Consider the following 21,631-nt stretch of genomic DNA (forward strand, 5'->3'; position numbering starts at 1 on the left):
AGTATGACATTCAAATTGAACTGGCCATTCTGCATTTTATCTGGCAAGCTTCTGTAAAATGAGGATAATATTACCTATTTTATCGGTGGTTGTGAGAATTATGTGAGTTAAACATTTTTAAGTGCTTAAAAAATGCCTGGCTCTTGGAACACTCTTTGTTAAGAGTTTGCTAATACTATTGGTTTATTATTATTATTACTATTATACTCCCTTTCTTTCCCTTCAGCTCATGCCTAGGATCTCTGGAGGTTGGCCACAATTCCCATTGGGCCCCTAAGCTTCCCGAACAACTCAGAGGATCCAGAAACTCGGCCCATCTCTAAGTTAAGGCTGTTCCATCCTGTCTGTGACCCGCCCCCCCACCACTGTCCAGGTGTATAAAACTCATTCAGGGACTGGTTAAAGTCTGGAGAGGTGGAAGCAGTGTAGACCAAGGGTCTCATCCCTGTATGAGCCCCACTTCTTCCTACAGTTCTTATTGTCTCCCAAGGACAGTATGTTAGAGGACTGGCCCCAGAGGACACCACGGATGGGGCGCAGAAAGGCAATTGCATATTAAGGGATATAGATGTAAAGGGTGGGAGGAGCTCCACCTACGGAGACATAAAGGAAATTGCTATAAAATTAGTGTTAAGTGAAAAATGTGTATTGTTTCACCTCTCGTGTTTTTAGATGTATGAATGGTAAAGTTAAGTTTTTATTCAACCAAATAATTTATGAATAATAGGCTTTGGTTATAAATAATGGACAATTAAGGGAGAGAGACAAAAATAAAGGAGTGGGGTTGGGGTGGAGGCAAAGACAATGAGAGTGTGGGAAGCTGGAGGAGGACAGGACAGAGGGAGGCAAACACACAAAGAAAGAGCTGGGGAGACTTATGCTGGGAGAGACAAAAGTCGGAAAGACTGGAAGCGGGAGGCAGGAGCAGAAGACGCAGAAAAGCGCATGCACGCAGAGTCAGCACCTGGCTTCCTGGCTCACCACTCCTGCATATCCTGAGATATCTGTACCATTGAAGCCCATCTGCACGCCCATGGCTGCAGCATCCTATTCCAGGACAGCGAGCCTCTAGAGCCAACTCCCTGGAAGGGAGAACCTGAGCCAGAGCCAGGATAGGCCTGAGAGCTGATTATCCCCACTGGCACCAGCAAGCACTCAAGGGAGGTCTACTGATCTGGTCCCCATTCTTCCATAGGAATAAATCCTGCTCAGCCAGGTCTGGGGAAGTGGATGTAGGGGGATTTTTCAGAGGCAAAGGAGAAGAGAGGCATACATGTGTTCTGGCAAAGTATGCCTACCACTCCGCTTAGCAAGGGCCACGGAAAGAAGAGCCAGGGCTTGGGTCAGCTGAAGGTTTAAACTGAGCACTGGAACAAATCTCAGGGCCACTAAAAGTAAAGTTTCCCTGGAAAGGAAAACTGGGATGAGCAGATTGCAACATTAAATGCTACACAATGTATTTAACGTATGGCCTTTCCCATTTTGTGCATTCAGAGACCTAATATTCTACTGTGAGGAGAGGAACAATGACTCAAGATAGCAGTTTACTGTAGGTTAGATGATAAGTGGTGTGGAGAAAAATAAACAAAAGAAGCAGAATAAAGGTCCAGAGGTGGGGGTGGGGCTTTGCTGAGCAAGTGGCACCCAAGCAAGGACCGACCTAGAGAAAGTATGAGAGTGAGTCATTGGAGGAAGGAGTCCCGGGGCAGGGGATAGCATATGCAAAGGCCCTGGAGTGGGATCATGTCTGCTGGGCTCAAGGAACAGCAAGGAGCGAGCAAGAGGGAGGCTAGGACAGAGCGATAAGGAGGGGACAAGGGACAGGCCACCAGAAGTGCTCTGGCTCTTACCCTGACAGAACCGGGAGCCTCTGCAGGGTGTTTGAGCAGAGCAGGAATATGGCCTGAGGGCCGGATGGCTGCAGACATCAGGAGGACCTGGGTAAAACAGAGGGACTGGCCACAAGGCTTTGACCTGAGGGCTGCTAAAGATGGAGAGATGGGGTGTGACAGCTTTTCAGAAAGAAGCGGTGATGGGGAGTTCCTGTCGTGGCTCAGTGGTTAACAAGTCTGACTAGGAATGATGAGGTTGCGGGTTCAATCCCTGGCTTCGCTCAGTGATGATCCAGCATTGCCATGGGCTGTGGTGCACCTCGCGGCTGAAGCTTGGATCTGGTGTTGCTATGGCTCTGGTGTAGGCCGGTGGCTAAGGTTCCGATTAGACACCTAGCCTGGGAACCTCCACATGTCGTGGGTGCAGCTCCAGAGAAGACAGAAAGACAAAAGAAAAAAAAAAGTGGTGATGGATTGGGGGTGGGGTGTGACAAGCAGAGAGGAATCAAGGGTGTCTAGTTTACATGAACACAGGTGACAGGAGCCAGGGCAACCAAGGGATGAGGTCAGTGTTCAGTTACCCCTTTGGCTGCAGAGGCCTTATTCCTGAACTGGTAAAGGTCACAGAAAGCCCCAGGCACTGCTGGGGAAGACTGTGCCTCTTCAAGGGAGCAGATACCTTGATTTTGTTTCCTCTGAATGTCCACAATTTTTGCTTTCATTCTTTTTTTTAAGGTCACACCTGCAGCATTAGGAAGTTCCCAGGCTAGGGGATAAATTGGTGCCACAGCTGCCAGCCTATGTCACATCCATATCTATGCTGGATCAAAGTTGCATCTTCGACCTACACCACAGCTTGCAGCAATGTGGGATCCTCAGCCCGCTGAGCGAGGCCAGGGATTGAACCGGCATCCTCACAGAGACTATGTCAGGTTCTTAACCCATAAGCCACAGTGGGAACTCCTGAATGTCCATAATTTTATGTCTATGTCCCTGAGCAGGCTTTGCTCAGAGTCACTCTCCATGTACAAATGGTTGGAGTTGGCTCATCACAGAGCCCTTACTGCGGCTTCAATAGCAGGGAAGTAAAGAAAAGCCATCATATAGCACCAATGAGAAAGGATGGTAAGGGAGGAGGAGGAGATGAAGGGAGCAAGCGAGAAGAAGTGAAAGGAAGGAAAAAGAGAAGGGGAGGGAAGGAGGAATGAGGAGTAATGACAAAGGTCCATTCACAAAGTCACAAAAATATGACACGAGCATAAATGTAACAAGAATATGCACACTATGTGTAGAAAATGGCACTAGTGAGACACATTGGGAACACTTGGATAGATGGAAATGTGTGCAATAAAAATTCCAATAGAGGAGTTCCCATGCTCAGCAGGTTATGAACCCGACTAGTATCCATGAGGTGGCGCATTCGATCCCTGGCCTCGCTCAGTGGGTTAAGGATCTGGTGTTGCCATGAGCTGTGGTGTAGGTCACAGACGCGGCTTGGATCTGGTGTTGCTGTGGCTGTGGTGGGCGTTAAGTATCCTGAGTTGCTCTGGCTGTAGTGTAGGCCAGCAGCTGTAGCTCCAATTCGATCTCTAGCCTGGGAACCTCCATATGCTGCAGGTGCAGCTCTAAAAAGCAAAAATAAGTAAGTAAATAAAAAAATAAAAATAAAAATAAAAAATAAAGATTCCAATAGGATGTTTAAAAAAAAATTTGGGGGGGGGGGCTATTTTTGTCTTTTCAGGGCCATGCCCATGGCTTACGGAGGTTACCAGGCTAGGGGTCAAATCAGAGCTGTAGCCGCTGGCCTCCACCACAGCCACAGCAATGCGGGATCCTAGCATGTCTGCAACCTACACCACAGCTCATGGCAACACTGGATCCTTAACCCACTGAGCAAGGCCAGGGATCAAACCCACCACCTCATGGTTCCTAGTCGGATTCATTTCTGCTGCACCACGACGGGAACTCCTAGGAACATTTTTTTTTTTTAATCATTTAATGTCTTAATTTGAAAAGGTAAGAAGAGCTAATTTTAAAGAATAATGAGAGAGGACAAGTACTGACAGATATTAAAATAGACAATAAAGCTGCAATAATTTTAAATTGTTGGGCTAGCCCAGAAATGCCAAAGCAACCAAAAAGAGTTCACTAACCCTAAGTTGCAAGGGGAAGCCAGGGATGTTCAGTTTTTCCCTTTCATTAGATTTTTTGCAACACTTTATCCTTTTCAAGTTTAAATGCTTTAGATACTTAGAACAATTTTTTTTTTTTTTTTTTACAGCTATACCTGCAGCATATGGAGGTTCCCAGGCTAGGATTCAAATCGGCATATGTCTTAGCCTATGGTAACACCAGATCCAAGCCACACCAGATCTTTAACCCACTGAGCAAGGCCAGGGATCAAACCTGCATCCTCACAGACACTACATTGGGTTCTTAACCCACTGAGCCACAACAGGAACTGTAGATATTGAAAACATCTTTTTTTTTCTTTCTTTCTTTTACTTATTTTTTTTGTTCTTTTTGCCATTTCTTGGGCCGCTTCTGCGGCATACAGAGGTTCCCAGGCTAGGGGTCGAGTTGGAGCTGTAGCCGCCTGCCTTCGCCAGAGCCATAGCAACTCGGGATCCAAGCCGCGTCTGAAACCTACACCACAGTTCACGGCAACGCCGGATTCTTAATCCACTGAGCAAGGTCAGGGATCAAACCCTCAACCTCATGGTTCCTAGTTGGATTCATTAACCACTGAGCCACAACAGGAACTCCAACTGAAAACATCTTGAGAAATAAGTTGGACTGGCATCTTTAAGCCCATTTATCAGAAGAGAAAATGAAAGCTCACAAAGATGCATGGAAATCCATGACATCAGGTCATGTATGAGCAGTGTCTCAGTGACCCTATCTGGAGTAATCTCGTGGGACAGGGTGGAGAAGGGAGATGGGGTAAATCCCATCAGCCCCTGCTCTGCCCAGAGGGGAGCCCAAGAAGAGGCCATGTTCCAAGAGACACCAGGCTATAGGCCAAGATGCTGTTTAATTCAACAAATATTTATTACATGCCCCCTATATTCCAGGCCTTCAGCAGCTCTATAACCCACTCAAGATATGCCTATTCTTCCCTCTGCCTCCCTCTTCCCTTCTTCTGCATCTATTGCCCCTTGGCCCCTCTTGCCCAGAAGGTGATGTGGCCTAAATGGTGGAAATACACAGATTCATCACTGAGGGTCTGGAGATCTGGCTCCAGCACAAACTGATGCTGAGACAGTGGCTTCATCTCCCTGGGGTCCTCTGCCAGGAGGACAATACCCTGCTCCCACCCTAGCTCCTAGGGTAGCTGTGAATCTGGAGCAGAAGGCAGCAAACTGTGGCCTGTGGGCCAAATCTTACCCACTACCTGCTTATGTACATATCACAAACTAAACATAAATTTTACATCTTTAACAGGTTGAAAAAAGTCTAAAAACAATAATATATTTATAAGAAAGGGTGTGTGTGTGTGAGAGAGAGAGAGAGAGACTAGGTCACTTTGCTGTATAGCAGAAATTGGCACAACATTGTAAATCAACTATAATAAAAAGATAAAATAAAAAATAAAGAACAGTAATATTTTATGACATGTGAAAATTACATGGAATTCATGTTTCAGTGTCCATAAAGAAAGTTTTAGTGGGACACGGCCACATTCATTTATTTAGTATCATCTGTGGCTGCTTTTCTGCAGCAAAGACAAAGTCAAGCAGTTGTAACAGAGACCAAATGGCCCTAAAAGCCTAAAATATATGCTATCTGGCCTTTACAGAATATGTTTGCTTATCCCTGGTCTAGTACATTAAAACAATGTTCTAGAAGTCACCTTATACATGGACAGACTTATGTGTACTAAGTCTAGACATGTGGATTGGGCAATGGCAGAGAGAGAAAACCAGACCTTTTAAAATGATGGCCATTGAGAACCGGATTGGCTGTGCTACCAGATAGTCATCTGACAGGGCCAGCAACTGGGGGGTGCCCAAGGAGAGGGAAAGGGGGGAGGCAATGCCCACCCAGCCAGCTCTCTGGGAACACCCTCGTTCTAACCACCCCATTCCCACCCTGGAACTTCACAGCCATCCCCCCACCCCTCCCTTCCTTCCATGACTATCTTAATAGCAGCCATGTCCTTCCCTTCCTCTCCTCCAGTCCCACTCACGTGATCTCATTGTTCATGTCCGTGATGTCTATCCTGTCCAGGAACCAGCCTGGTCTGTTGCCTGAGTTGTCATGGCGAATCCGAATCTTGGTCAGGGCCCCCAGGTCAATGGCATAGACAGTGAAGGTGTCCGTCTGGGAAGGGTCAGAGTAGCACTCACAGGAGGCTAGCCCTCCCCACCTTGCCATCAGCTTCACCCTCCCAGACCCTCCCAGCCTGAGGCTGGCTATAAGACTCAAAACATCAAAGGGAAGGGGGCACAGAAAATATAGCCAGTTGTCTTGTGCATGTCTGCACTACTGGTTTTTGTTTCTGTTCTTGTTTATTGAATTATCATTAATATAAGTATTATATTAGCTTCAGATGTACAACATAGTGGTTCAATAGTTTTATACATTATGAAATGATCACCACATAGGACCAGTTACCATTTGTCACCCTACAAGTTGTTACAACATTCTTGACTATATTCCCTATATGTACACTACATCCCTGTGGCTGATTTTATAGCTGGAAGTTTGCACCTCTTAGTTTCCTTCACTTATTGCATTACTATCATTTCACCTTCCCCCTGCCCATGGGGTCTTCTCACTTTGACTGTGTTCCAGAAGGTGAATCAAAGAGTAAGAGGATGACGGTGACTATGAGAGAAGGGTAGAGAAAATAGCTTGGCTGGATGCCCACATTCATGTTGTGGTGTGTGTGTGTGTTTGTGTATAGGCCCTGTGGCTTGGGTGTGCACTGAGACCATGTGCTGTATGTGCACACAGGTGCATAAACTCCTTCAACCACAAATTTTGATTAACTACTATGAGCCAAAGTACGAATCCAAAGTGATTGACAGAATTCCAAGTGTAAGACTTAGATTGCTCACCATTTCGGTGGGAAAACAGGATGTGTATGGTACAAGTGTACACATGTGCACTGGAGGAAGTAGATGACACCAGGAGCCAATAAGTGAATGGGATCTTCTTGGCCATAACTTTTTTTTTTTGTCTTTTGTCTTTTTAGGGCTTCACCACAGCATAGAGGTTCCCAGGCTAGGGGTGTAATTGGAGCTGTAGCTGCCAGCCTACACCACAGCCACAGCCACAGCCACAGCAACACCAGATCAGAGCCACGTCTGTGACCTACACCACAGCTCACAGCAACACCAGATCCTTAACCCACCAAGCGAGGCCAGGGATCGAACACGCAACCTCATGGTTCCTAGTCAGATTCGTTTTTGCTGCCCCACAATGGGAACTCCACTGGTTATAACTTTTTAAACTATGTATATTAAAAAGCATTTCAAACTTACAGAAAATGTGCAGGACTAGTACAATGAAATTTTGTATAATTTTCACTTAGATTTTACAACATTTGCTTTCTCTTTCTCTTATCCTTTCTCTGTTTTTTTCTGAATCATTTGAAAGTATATGGCATGCCACAGATGCAGCCCTAAAAACCAAAAAAAAAAAAAAACCAAAAGAAAAAAACAAAAAACAAAGTATATGGCAGATACCATGATCCTTCACTCCTAAATTCTTCAGCATAGATTTTCTAAGGACAAGGACATTCTCATATAATCACAGCACAATTACCAAATTCAGGAAACTTAACACTAACACAATATTATCTAACATACAGTCTATATTCAGATGTCTTCTGTACTAGTTACATCCTCTATAGCAATTTCCTTCCAATTCCAGCCATCATAGTGGCTATAATTCTTAAAGGAAGGTACTGAAACACAGAAATAAACCTTGATCCTCAAGTCATGGGAAGGGATTGTCAAAGGAAAAAGCAAAGGACATCTGAAATAAATCAAGCAATGAACCCAGAAGTATTTTTAATGGATTAGGCTTATTTCTACTCTTCCTTTGTATTAATGAGGGAACCTGGCCTTGGGATGGGGGCAGGAATGGGAAAGGTTGGATGGGAGACAGTCTTTTAGCCAGAGGGCACTGTAAAATCTCAAAGGACAAGCATAACAGAACTATTTTTCCATGCGTTTCCTACTATATGTGGAGGAGAGAGCATTTCCCTCACTGCTCAAAAGCCTTCATGGCTTTTCTACCTCAGGATGCAGATCAGGCTTCTCAGTCTGTCCTTCAAAGTTCTCATGCCCCACCCCCTTAAACTGGTTCCCATCAAGCTACCAGAGGCAACACCCACCATGGCCTGGCATTAACCACATCATAGGGATGATACATTGCCCTCCGACTGACCTCCCACACTTCCACTATTGCACCTTTGTGATGCAGTCCCATCTTTAAAGAGCACCTCTCACTGTCATCTTTGGGCATCTACATCATACTCATCTGCCAAGGCCCGGGTAACATCCTACCTTCTGACCAAGTTTCCCTCAAAGCATCATCTTCAAGTCAGCACTTCTCCTTTGAACCTCTGCTCTGCTACCTCTGAGAATCTGCTACCTGCAGAAGGACCCCTACACAGGACCCCCACCTCTGCCCCACCACAAAGTACTGGTGCCTACCAAGGGGCACTTTCATTCTATCTGGTCAGATTGAACACACTGCTGGACATAGCAGGTGCTGTAGTGGGTGGAGCTACCTCAGGAATCCCTGGAGAGCTCCCTCCATTGGGTCCCACCCACCTCCCAGGGATCAGAGAGCCCACACCCTACCTGCCCCTGTTCAAACTTGTTGGACTTGTCTGACTTCTTCAGGGGCCGCTCGCCCGTGTCCCCGTATTCTTCACCATAGATGGTCAGGAAGACATTGGCATCAGTGCCAGCCTTGGGCACATTGCCTGTGATCACCTGAACCTCGTAGATGTTGGCTGAGGACACAGAAAGATGTGGTGTTGAGGACACCTGCGCCTTGGCAAGGACCAGAGACTTGGCCCCTTGGATCCAGACAGATTGTGGGAGCAGGAAGGGCCGCTAGGCACATCTACATCTAATCTCACCCAGAAAGGAGGTTGCCCCTCCTCCCTACCCAAGACTTTCCTTCCCATGAAGCCCAAGAGGCTGAGAGTCAAAACTCACCCTCAGCAACTCTCCTACTGATGTTCCCCATGTTGAGTTACAGTGAGTCATACATCAGAGCTTCTTCTGAGAGCCTCAGGACAGGGGCGATGCCAACCCCAGCAGAAAACTGTCCATGGTGGCATTTCAGACCCAGGGCAGGAGAGCCATGGGACCCCCATATGAAACAAGAGCAGCCCCCCATACCCCTACCCCCACCCCGGACCCCTCAAAGAACTGTGGGACCCCTCCTCAGCTTACGCTCCGGACCCTCTCGGCCAGCAGGCACCAGCTCCACCACAAGTTCATTGTCCTCCTTGCCCCGGGCCAGCCAGCGGTGGGCTTCGAATTTGTACTCCTCGATCATCTCCTGCATCCGCAGCCCAAACTCCTCCTCCTCCTCCTCCTCAGTTTCCTCCTCCTCCTCCTCCTCCGACGAGGACTCTTCCGATGAGGACTCCTCATCCTCATCCCTCTCGTCCTCCTCGTCGCTGCCCTTCTTCTTCTTTCTCTTCTTCCTCTGCAGCTTGGCCTTCAGACGCTCCTTCCTGAGCAGCTGCCGCAGCTTGTCCTTCTCCTTCTTCTTCCGCGCCTCCTCCTCGGGCGTCAGGTCTGCCTCCCGCACTGCCATGTGCCGCAGCCACACGGTGTCCACAAACCAGCTGGGCCCAAAGCCCTCGCCGGTATGGCCCAGCCGGATCTTGAAGACCGGGCCCACATCTGCTGCCTCCAGCTGCGCAAAGCGCGGGGCAGTGGCTGGGAGGCAGGTGGGGGCGGCGTCCTCCCCCGCCCCCGTCCCCCCACGGAGCCAGGCCCTGGCTGGGGCCTCAGCCCAAAGCCAGTCCAGCCTAGTTTCCCTGCCGGCCCCACCCTCCAACCAAACTGATTTCCTTCTAAAGTCCCTATAGATGGTAGAGATGGTCTCCCTCTCCCTAATCGCCAGCCCCCCAGCCTTTTTACACACACACACACACACACACACACACACACACACACACACACACACACATTCCATATACCTTCCACCTTGGCCTGGCTCAGCTAGGACCCTCTCTGATGGGCACTGGGTTAGGACTCTTTGCTGAGGGCCATGCATGTCACACTCATCCCTCTTTTTCTTATTTCCATATCTTTGTTTCCTCACCCAGAATGCCTTTCTTCCCTCCTCTGTCTCTTAACTTAAACCTTTTCATTCCAGTTTCTGAGCTTTATTATTTTTTTCCCCAGTTTGTGCTTTTCTGTGTTCTCTTTCCAAATTTCTGTTCCAGCATTAATCAAAGCAAAAAATATATGTTATTTTTCAAAAGCAAAAGTCTCCCTTAAGGCCCAGCCCCTCCCCTACACCTGGCCTACCCCCTCCCTGGAAGCCCAGAGGGGACTCAAAGCTTAGCCTTGGTCTGGGCGAGGCCTGGATGCCCTCTTTTTTTGTTGTTTTATTTTGGTTTTTTTTTTTTTGGGGATGCCTTCTTTGGCCACATGCACTGGTGTATGCCCACTCAGGTGGGAGTTCCGAGGCAGGGGGCATTTGTTCTTGCTTCTCTCCCCTACCACGCCTAGCACTCAGCTGGCTCAAAGATGGTGTTGGTAGACTTAGCTTTTCTTTGGAGGATCAAGCTCTTGGCCTTCCATTTGCCATTCTGTTCTGAGCCTCACACGGGGAGGTCTGGGTCCCATGGAGCTCAGGGGATGGCTCACATGGAGTCCTTGTCAGCCAGGCCACTCTTAGGGCTCCCTATGCTGATGGGCCCTGGTCTGGGTGTTTGACACTCCTCCAAGCCGAGTCCCACCACTTCTCCCACTTGTGTGCTGGGGAAACTGGGGCCCAGGGCTGTCCCATGCGTTGCGCAGGGCCCCCTCACAGGAGCTCAGGCCTAGATGAGAACTCGGATCTTCTGACTTTCTGTTCATGAAGCCACAATTCAGCCAAACCACCATTGTGAGAAAATTTATCAGCCAAAATGGAGCCTAGGACCACCGAGAAGAGAAATATATTCTCACTGTGTAGCAGCTCTGGATATGTTCCTGCTTGAGCACATTCAGTCCCCTCTGCAATGTTTTCCAGGTCACAGCATCCTTGCAGTCATGCACATTTGCCATCCCCTCTCTCACATCTGTCTGCCCAGCCGTGAATACATCCACCACCATGTCCAGCCACGCAGTCCATTCACATCCAGACAAGGCTCTGCTTCTACATCTCCATGACTGCTCACATTTTCCCACGTATTTTCCTGGACATTGACTGTTTTGATCCTCCCAGGGGCTATAAAGCAGGCCAGGCAGGTACTATAAAGCAAAGTTTGAGCTGACAAAGAGATGAGGCTCAGAGAGGTGACTGCTTGGTCATTTGCCTCCTCAGCAGTGTAGTGAGGGGGCTAACATTCCATATACCTTCCACCTTGGCCTGGCTCAGCTAGGACCCTCTCTGATGGGCACTGGGTTAGGACTCTTTGCTGAGGGCCAAGCTGCTTGTGGCACATAGACACAGAGCACCCAGCATGAACATGTTTCCTGCACTCATGAGTTTGTGCACATGCGCACACACACACACACACACACACACCCACCTACCTGTCCCATATTAAACATCCGTATGTTCTTCTAGGGGCACCACCCTTGCATCCTCCTCCTCCTCTGCTGCCAACAACATGCTCACATTCTCATTTCTTTTTCTCCTCTCTTCAAAGGGAAATAATGAGCCCTGGAGCACTCCTGCCATAACCAGAAGCCCCCGGTATCCTTCCCTGGGAGGTATGGCCCTGCCCTCAGGATGGGTGAGCTGTTAAATCAGAGGTCAAGGCATTCTGGGAATGAATGTAATAACCAAGGGCCTGATGCCATATTTCACTCAATTAGAATCAACCACTCCAGTGGTTCTCAGAATTGGCAGCACACATTAGCATCACTGGTAGAGCTTTTAGACACATACCTGGAGAACATATCCTACCATGGAGGTTCTGATTTAGGTAAATCAGCTGTATACCAGGCAGCTTTTTTTTTTTTTAAAGCTCCCCAGGTGATTCTATTAAGAAGCAAGAGCCGAGACCCAATCCCTCTGTTTTTAGCCGTCTGCTGGGTCCTCTGTTGGCACCCTGCTGCCCTACCCTACACACCTGGAATATGTCCTTGGAGGCCCGATCAAACACTTTTGAGCGGCTGGAGAGGAAGAGCACTTCTGTCTTGCCTTCCTCGCCGTAGATCTGCATGTAGACTCGGGCAGTGGTGCCTGCACCGCCCACATCCCCCGTCCAAACCTCAACTTCGTAGTGGATCACTGGGTGGGCACATGGTGGAGAAACAGGACATTTCAATAATAAAAATAGTAATAATACTACTATAACTACATAATAATGCTATTATACTACAATAGCAATAATAACAATAGTAATGATTGTTACAAAGCAGACATTTGCCAAGCCTATCTGGTGCTTCTAACGCATTAGCTCATCCAATCCTCCCATCAATACAATAAGCCCCATTATTTCCATTTTGCAGATTGACAGACTGAGGCTTAGAGGAATTGAGTAGTCAGTGGAAATAAAAGAAAAGGCAAACCCAAGCAATCTGCCTCCAAAGCTCAGTTATCCACATGCCACATGTGACCTCTGGAACCAAGAATGAGGAGTAGGAGTTCCCTTCGTGGCTCATTGGTTAACAAACCCGACTAGGAACCGTGAGGTTGAGGGTTCAATCCCTGGCCTCGCTCAGTGGGTTAAGGATCTGGTATTGGTGTGAGCTGTGGTATAGGTCGAAGACATGGCTCAGATCCTGCATTGCTGTGGCTGTGGCGTAGACCAGCATCTATAGCTCCGATTTGATCCCTAGCCTGGGAACTTCCACATGCTGTGGGTGCGGCCCTTAAAAAAAAAAGAATGAGAAGTAGTCAATATACTAGCTGACACTCTCTGCTGTGTGCCTGCCTACCCTGGGCAGCTACCACTCAGCAGAAAGAATCAAAAGGCCGTGTGTTAGTCTCTTTTCCTTATTTTCAGTAAAGATCAAGGAGGTGAAGTTATAATTTTCATTTAAATATATGCACCTTTCAGATGATATCAGTCAATACAGCTACATAGAGAGAACGGTCTGTATTTTGAAGTCGTACTTTATCAGACTGTTAGAGGGTGGAAAGGTGCTATAGGTATTCACCACTAGAGGGCCCTTCCCATTGGTGAGCAAAATGTCTCCCGGAATCCCAGGACCATCCTTTTCCAAAATGACTATTACAAGACTTGCCCTCTTGGCAATGCTATAAGACAAAATCATAACTTTTTTCAGGTTAAGGCTGCTTTCAAAAATATGATGGATCACCCATTACCACAGCAATGTGAGAAATTGGGTGTGGGGTGGGCTGAAAACAAGAGGACTGGCTGAGAACCTAAGGTTGAACTAGAGATATTCAACTCAGCTTGGAGTGAGGGTGGACAACAGGGGACTCAGTGAAAACTGGCATTCTGAGTGGAGAGACCCCCAAACTCTGTACCCTCTCTTGGTTCTCGGAATAGTAGACAGACAGGATTATACAAAGTTAGGATAGATAAAAATGAGCTCGAAGATGTGCTATACAACATAGGGAATATGGCCAATATTTTGTAATAACTGCAATTGGATATTAACATTTAAAAATAGCATAAAATTTTTAAAAATTAATGCTTACAAAAAATGAGCATTCAGGGAACAAGAGGCAGTTATTGGAAATGAACATGTGGTCTCTGAAATAAAAAATCTCAAAGCGATGGTGAAATCAAGAACAGCTCTGAAGAACAAAAAGGAAATTTCCTAAGGACAAAATGACAACTGAGAGAAAGATAAGAAAGTCAGAGGAAGTCTGACATCTCACTAAAAGTTTAATTCTGGGAGTTTCCATCATGGCTCAGTGGTTAACAAACCCAACTAGGATCCATGAGGATGCAGGTTTGATCCCTGGCCTCATTCAGTGGGTTAAGGATCTGGTATTGCTGTGAGCTGTGGTGTAGGTCACAGACAGAGGTTGGATCTGGTGAATGGGGTCTGGCGTTGCTGCGGCTGTGGCATTGGCTGGCAGCTGCAGCTCTGATTCGACCCCTAGCCTGGGAACCTCTATATGCCATGGGTGCAGCCCTAAAAAGACAGGGGGAAAAAAAGTTTAATTCTAAAGAAAAAAAAATGCAAATATACACTTGGAAATTGTGAAAGAAATAATACCCAAAAGGTCCCAGAACTAAAAAAAAAAATGCTTCTAGATTGAAGGGGGAGCCTGTGAGTTCCCAAAAGTTTGGATGAAACTAAAATCATAAAAGGCAGTAATGAAATCATGAAATTTCAGAATTCCAAGGCTAACAATAGGATCCTACTGCAGAATAACATCAGACTTCTCAACTGCAAAAGTTGGAGCTAAAAAATGGCAGAATAATAATTCCTTCTAAACTCTAAGAGAAAATGAGATCTATCTCTGATTTCCAGAACAAACCAAATTATTTATCAATGATGAGAATAAGGCATTTGCAGACATTCAAGGTCTCAACATTCTTCTTCAAGGCACCTTTTCTCAGGAAGCTACTAGTAAAGGATGTGTTTAATCCAAATAAGGGAATAAACCAAAGAAGAAGACAGGAAATCCAGAAACCAGGAGATCCAACCCAGAAGAAGGAAGAATAGAATTTCCAAAAAGATGGTAAAAAAAAACCTTTGGGAGTTCCTGTATTGGCTCAGAGGTAACAAACCCAACTAGGATCCATGAGGATGCGGGTTCAATCCCTGGCATGACTCAGTGGGTTGGGGATCTGGCATTGCCATGAGCTGTTGTGTAGGTTGGAGATGGGTCTTGGATCCCTCATTGCTGTGTCTGTGGCTCTGATTTGACCCCTAGCATGGGAAATTCCATATGCCATGGGTGCAGCCCTAAAAAGAGAAAAGAAAGACAGAAAGGAAAGGAAAGGAAAGGAAAGGAAAGGAAAGGAAAGGAAAGGAAAGGAAAGGAAAGGAAAGGAAAGGAAAGGAAAGGAAAGGAAAGGAAAGGATAAAGGACAGCTTCATGGCAGCCTAGAGAGCAGGACAGAGTTTCCCTTGAGAGAGGAAGTAGGGGAGAAGGAGGTAGAGAGGAAGCCAACAGAATTCCTGTTTGGTTTGAACATATGAAAAGAATTCTAGTTCTGTTGGAGAGATGGAGATAAGATATGTTATGGAATAATTGTGTCCCCAACACCACCCACTCCTGAATACATATGTTGAAGCCCTAATACCTAGTATCTCAGAAAGTGACTGTATTTGGAGACAGGGCCTTTATAGAGATGACTGAATTAAAATGAGGCCAGTAATGTAAGTCCCAATCCAGTGCGACTGCTGTCCTCATAAGAAGAGTTTGGGACACAGCAGTGCTCATGCACACAGGAAAGACCTTGTGAGAGATGGTGAGAAGGCGCCACCTGCAGGCTGAGAGCATAGAAGAAACACAACCTGCTCACACTTCCATCTTGGACTTCCAGCCTCCAGAACTGGGAGAAAAACTTTCATTGCTTCAGTTATGTAGTCTGTGATATTTTGTTATAGTAGCCCTAGCGAATTAATTCATATAAGTGGGTATACAGATGGGTATATAGAAATATAGATGGGTATATAGAAAACTATACTAATGAATACATGAGGCTATTAACTCCAGAAAGAAACAAAAAGGTGTATAAAAATGAAATATAACCCTCATAAGTAGGTGTCTCAGCAGTGAATATCATTCACATGGTTATAGTAATGTACAAATCCAGGGAGTTACTGTTGTGGCTCAGTGGATTATGAACCTTACCAATATCCATGAGGATGCAGGTTTGATCCCTGACCTTGCTCAGTGGGCTAAGAATCTGGCATTGCCATAAGCTGTGGTGTAGGTCACAGACGCAGCTTGGATCCCACATTGCTGTGGTGCAGGCTGGCAGTTACAGCTCTGATTCGACCCCTAGCCTAGGAACCTCCATATGCCACAGGTGTGGCCTTAAAAAAAAGCACACACACAAAAGTGTATGAATCAAATATTGATTTTTCTGGCCACAGCCCCAGCATATAGAAGTTCCCAGGCTAAGGACTGAACCTACACCAAAGCAGTGACCAGAGCCACAGATGTGACAACTCTGCTTAACCCCCTGAGCCACAAGAAAACTTCAAATGTTGGAGTTCCTGTCCTGGCTCAGTGGTTAACGAATCCGACTAGGAACCATGAGGTTCTGGGTCCAATCCCTGGCCTTGCTCAGTGGGTTAAGGATCTGGCATTGCCATGAGCTGTGCTGCAGGTCGCAGACGCGACTCAGATCCCAAATTGCTGTGGCTCTGGCGTAGGCTAGCGGCTACAGCTCCGATTCGACCCCTAGCCTGGGAACCTCCATATGCTGCGGGAGTGGCCCAAGAAATGGAAAAAAAAAAAAGAGAGAGAGAGAAAAAAGAAAACTCCAAATGTTGATTATTGAAGGCTGAGAGAGAGAGAGAGAGAGTGTGTGTGTGTGTGTGTGTGTGTGTGTGTGCATGTGCGCACATGCATGTATGTGTATGTGTGCAGTGTGTTAAAAAAACTAAATCCTCCTCTTCTATACTGGGAAGTCAACAGTTAATGTCTATGATTGAAAAATCAAGAAACTGATAAGCATATTCTTGAAAATAGGCAGACATTTCAGAGGAAAAAGCTAAAGTAATTAAAAACTGTCACCTCTGAAGAAGGGGGATGGGTTGGGGGATAGGTAGGTAGGGAAATTGCTGCTTTTTTTAAATCTTCATCTTGTTAACTAGTACCTGTATTACATTGGTGGAAATCAACATTTAATTTATTAAAAAAGGGAGGGAATTGGTTCTTTACGCTGGTGGGTTCCATGACAAAGCATGCGCATTGATACAGCCCTCAAGGAAGTGTACAGGTTAGCTGGGGAGAGCAAATGCACCTAGTAAACAGACACAAGGAGTTCTCAAAGAGGAAGAGGTGAGCTTGTATTGAGGTTCCTTTTTAGGAAGCTTCCTGTGGGAAGGAGCCTTAGCTGGCTGCCTTCAGGATGGATGCAGAAATGCAGATGTGAGACATTGTCTGTGCCCAGAGTTTGGTCCTACAGTTTTCCTGACCCTCTTGCTTCTCTGACCCCTGCCTAATCTCTGGCATCATGTGGCCAGATCACCTTGAACTTCACCTACACTCAGAGATATCATCACTCTGCCCAAAAAGGTCCCTCGCCCCCATGCCATTCTATCCCCTTATCTCACTTCATTTTCTTCATAGCTCTTACTTGGCATTATGTTATGGATGGTTCATCTCCCCTGGTGGAATGTAAAGTCCATGAGGACAAGGATTAGTCTGTTTTGCTCCTGGCTGTCTCTACGAAGCCTAGGGCAGGGCTGGCACAGACTAACATTTGATGTATATTTATTAAATGAATGAATAAACAGCTTATCTCCCTGGCCAGTCTTCCCAGGAAGAGGACTAGTTCTCAAACTCCTACTGCACATGGGGCTGAGAAGTCATGAAGTCATTTGCCACCTTTATCCCAGAAAACAATGTTTCATCCATTGAGTCCTCAGTTTCCCCATCTATAAAAATGGGCCCCCTCTCCTTCCCTAGAATCCTGGTATGAGGGGCAATTGGAAGTTTTCCCCCCTTGACACAAGACCCAAGTAGTCCCCTAGTCCCTCCTCCTTCCCCATTATCCCCCTCCCAGGGGACCGGGTTGACAGTCCCACCACAGCCTCCGTACATTTCTGGATGTCTATGACCTCGCTGGGGTAGAGCTCCACCTCCAGGCGCCCATCTGCCTGATCCTTGTCCAGCCAGCGGTTGGCAGGGAAGGTGTACTGCTTGCCTTGGCGAGGCACGCGGATCTGGACGCTGCCCAGGAACCAGCTGGCGTGCAGGCCTGTGCTGTCGTGCCCGATCACCAACCGGTTGATCTGGAAGGAAACCCAGGGTGCAAGCAGGGAGCCAGTATGCCTAACCCCCCAAACACTGGGGCAAAAGGCTCTCCTCAAGCCCACCCTCCAGTTCCTAGGGAGAGACAAGCTTAGCAGAAGGCTGGGTCCTCTGTCTGCTTGCCATCGGCCAACCAGGGGACCTGGGCATCAGCTCTCCTGCCTGGAGGCTCTGCCCCCTTGTCTTTAGCTCACTTCCAGGACATTGTGAGAAGCCAGTGGGGGAACAGGTATGGCAAGGAACTTGAAACCTCCAGGATGTGCTGGATCGTAGGTGGTGTACTGCCTAAGAATGTGATGGCCACCCAAGAAAGCAAAAATTATAGGGAGTTTCCTGATGGCCTAGTGGTTAGGACTTTCACTGCTGTGGCCTGGGTTTAATCCCTGGTCTGAGAACTGAGATCCCACAGTAAGCAGTTGTGTGCCATGGCAAGGAGGAAGGGAGGGAGGGGATGGAAGGAAAGATGAAAGAGAGAAAGAGAGAGAGAGAAGGAAGGAAGGAAGGAAGGAAGGAAGGAAGGAAGGAAGGAAGGAAGGAAGGAAGAAAAGGAAGAAGAAGAGAAAGAAAGAAAAGAAGAAAAAAGAAAGAAAGAAAGAAGAAAAAGAAGAACAAGAAAAAGGAAAAAAGGAAGGAAGGAAAGTAAGGAAGGAGTAAGGAATGACGGATTGGCGGCAGTCACGGGATACTGTCACACCCACATTACAGTTCGTGCGGGAGTGCTTCAGGCACTTCATCAACCCCACATTCCGTTCCTTTCTTTCTATGGTCTTAATGCCGTCTTCACTTCATCCTTTCTTACTGTTCCTGCCCTGAAGAAAACATTCAAAATATTAACCATTAGCATCTGATAGCCATGAACGCCATCTGGCTTCGTTTTAAACCACAGGCTGTTTTAGGTATTTTTGCAGGTCCTCTTTGCCACACCCATCCTTTAGGGGACAGAATATGCAGACAGCCTCTAGGGCTCTGTCAGTCTGTGTCCAGTACCCCCTCTCACTCTTAGAACTGAGGTGAACATTTTCCCAATAACACTCCACAGTTCAGTTGCTTCGCTATTTTATATTTTATGTTAGTCTTTGCCCACAGGCGATATAGATGAGCACAAAAAAGAAATTATTATCCTTAAGTGCATTTAGGTCTTCAATGTTCTAATGACTTTTATGTTTTTTTGAATTGCTGGGTACAGGGCAATTCTAACATCAGATGGAACTATCAGATGACCTCTGAGATCCCCTCCAGCTCCCCAGATTCTCTCTGTGGTGATTTGGAGGGGTGTCACTAGCTATGAGTCTGGTGCCCAAATGCCAGATTTAGAAAATTGTCCCCATGAGCCCAGGTCTCGCTCTTATGTATAATAAGTGCCTCTTTGCAGCTGGTAATGGAAACACAATCACAGCTGAGAACATGTAGCCTGATCTCTTAGAATTTTCAGAGGGAGACTGATTATGTTACCAACACAGCCTGAGCACCTTTGGAGTGTGTGCCAAGGGGCGCCGGAGAGCTTCGTTGTCTATGTGGTGCTGGGACTGGGACAGAGCAAAGATGGGGGCAGGTGTTTGCTACCTGATGTGATGGAAAGTGCCTTAATGGCAGGGACTGGCAGTTCTGCAACACCTAGCACCTGACACCTAGCACTAGTAGATAACAGCTAGCGTTTATTGAACACTTACTGTGTGCACGTGGGTGTTACTAGCATAGTTCATACTAATAACAATCCCATTAGGATCACTTTTGATATTAATGAGAAAACTAAGACCAACAGAGACTAAGTAACTTGCACACAGCAGGTAAATGGAAACACAGCCTCAAACCCAGGCAGTTGGCAGCCCCAGCCCACGCTCTCAACCTCAGGGCCACACAGTCTGTTGAGGAGTTTCAGAAACACATGAAAGGCCCAAACACCCTCTGCCTCCCTTCAGATGTCTGTTACCTGCTGCTTGCTGCCAGAAATCCTTAGTAGAGGAAACAACATCTCAGTCAACAACTATTAATTCAATTTAAAATGTAAATAAATTTTGGTCAAGGAAAACCTTGATTTATGCTCATGACTTTCAAGATTAAATGACTGAGGAGTTCCCATTGTGGCTCAGAAGTAATGAACCCAACTAGCATCCATGAGGATGCAGGTTCAATCCCCGGCCCCACTCAGTGGGTTAAGGATTGGCCTTGCCCTGAGCTGTGGTGTAGGCCAGCAGCTATAGCTCCAATTCAACACCTAGCCTGGAAGCTTCCATATTCTGCACATGTGGTCCTAAAAAAGCAAAAATAAATCAATCAATCACATAAAAAAAGATTAAATGACTGACATGAATAGCTCTCCAGAACATTATTTTGATAGAGCCTCTGAAATAGGGTGAGGCTTCACCAAGAGGGGAAGGGATCAGGAAAGAGGAGCTTGTCACCCTCTTGATTTCCATAAGCCCACCCCTGAGAGGGTCAGGTGGTACCACAAAGAGATTTATAGAAATGTTTCCAATACTCAAGTGCAGGCAGTAAGACCCATGCTTCTCCAGGTGCAGTGCTCCACTCATAGCCTGGTCACTGGAGATGTATGTGTGAGGTGGGCCCCATGCTCCAAGGCACAGTCTCTCAGGTGTGGTCTGGGAGTGCACACAGCCACATGCTTCCTGGGTGGCACTCTGACACACACACTCCAGTTTGGAACTGGGAAGTGCTTTCAGCCCCTCTTCCTTCTCTTTTCCTTCCCTGGACACCTTCTCGAGGGTCCGGGACCCAGGTCCATTGGTCCTAGCTATGGAGGTAAGGAATGTTGAGATTAGAGCCGCTAAGAATACATGTACCAGCCCCAAAGATGAGGAAAGCCTGACCACTGTTCACATGTCTTCTGTGGCTCTAGGTTGTACCTAGAAAACAATGTACTTCACTAATCCCCCAGGGAGCAATTTTTCCCTTCAAAATGAGTTCATCTGTGTGTGTGTGTGTGTGTGTGTGTGAATCCACATGCAGATACATGCACGGTGAGCTGGCGACACGTGGTTTCAGGAAAGCAACTTACGGTTCCGATATTCAGGGTCTCCAGGGTGAACTCGTCCACCCGGCCACGTTCAAAATAGTCTTTCAGGTTGTTGTCAGAGACAAGAAGAACTTGCTTGATGGTGTCAGATTTGTCCCCATAGAGCTTGATGTACACTCGGGAATCTGTGCTGGCCCCAGGGACGTCCGCCGTCTTCAAGCTGATGTGATAGCGGAAGTCTGAACAGTCCGAGAGGGGAGGCAGGAAGGGAGGGGTTAGTGCAGGGTGGACAGGAAGCTGGGGCAGGACGGCACCGCAGCCAGGGCTGGACACTAGGCTGGGGGTCAGGAGCTCGAGCTCTTGGTCTCTTTAAGTAGCCCTGAGACTGGGCTACTTAAACAGTGTTTAAGAGCTGGGATGATCCTGAGGAGATGAATCAGTGCCTTCACTGGACACAGGACGCATGCCAGAATTATAGAGTGGAGTCCCCTCTTCTCAAAATGAGATTTCTAGTACCTGCTTGGCCTGCCCCACATGGTGTGAATGTGCTGGGAACAGGGAGGCATGCAAAGAACACTAAAATGTAAGAGACCAAGGATTTAAAGCAAACACCTCGTGCAAGTCCTTGTCTGGTAGACCAAGAAACTGAGGCAAAGGGAGCAACAACCTTTGCAGACAGTGTTTAATAAGTTCTACATATGGTGTTAGTGCTCAGTGTTCTGACCTTGGTTTTAGGAATCAGAGCCTCAGAAGATGATGCATT

The 21,631-nt window shown here is 46.9% G+C and overlaps 1 protein-coding gene across 3 annotated transcripts in view; it reads right to left on the bottom strand.

Annotated features, from left to right (window-relative positions):
- The window catches only part of LOXHD1 (lipoxygenase homology PLAT domains 1), a 202,333-nt gene that overhangs the window by 77,950 nt on the left and 102,752 nt on the right, over positions 1-21,631 (bottom strand). For 2 of the 3 annotated variants that reach the window (XM_047769423.1, XM_047769422.1), the window contains exons 16-21: positions 20,911-21,107; positions 17,683-17,875; positions 12,103-12,263; positions 9,254-9,725; positions 8,651-8,805; positions 6,022-6,155 (exon numbers count right to left, since the gene is read on the bottom strand). In XM_047769423.1, coding sequence (XP_047625379.1) covers positions 6,022-6,155; positions 8,651-8,805; positions 9,254-9,725; positions 12,103-12,263; positions 17,683-17,875; positions 20,911-21,107 — 1,312 coding nt within the window. Of the gene's footprint in view, positions 1-6,021; positions 6,159-8,650; positions 8,806-9,253; positions 9,726-12,102; positions 12,264-17,682; positions 17,876-20,910; positions 21,108-21,631 lie in introns of those variants that run through there. The other variant, XM_047769424.1, reaches the window with a different exon arrangement.

This window comes from Phacochoerus africanus, chromosome 2 (assembly GCF_016906955.1).
Source record: "Phacochoerus africanus isolate WHEZ1 chromosome 2, ROS_Pafr_v1, whole genome shotgun sequence".
NCBI lineage: Eukaryota > Metazoa > Chordata > Mammalia > Artiodactyla > Suidae > Phacochoerus > Phacochoerus africanus.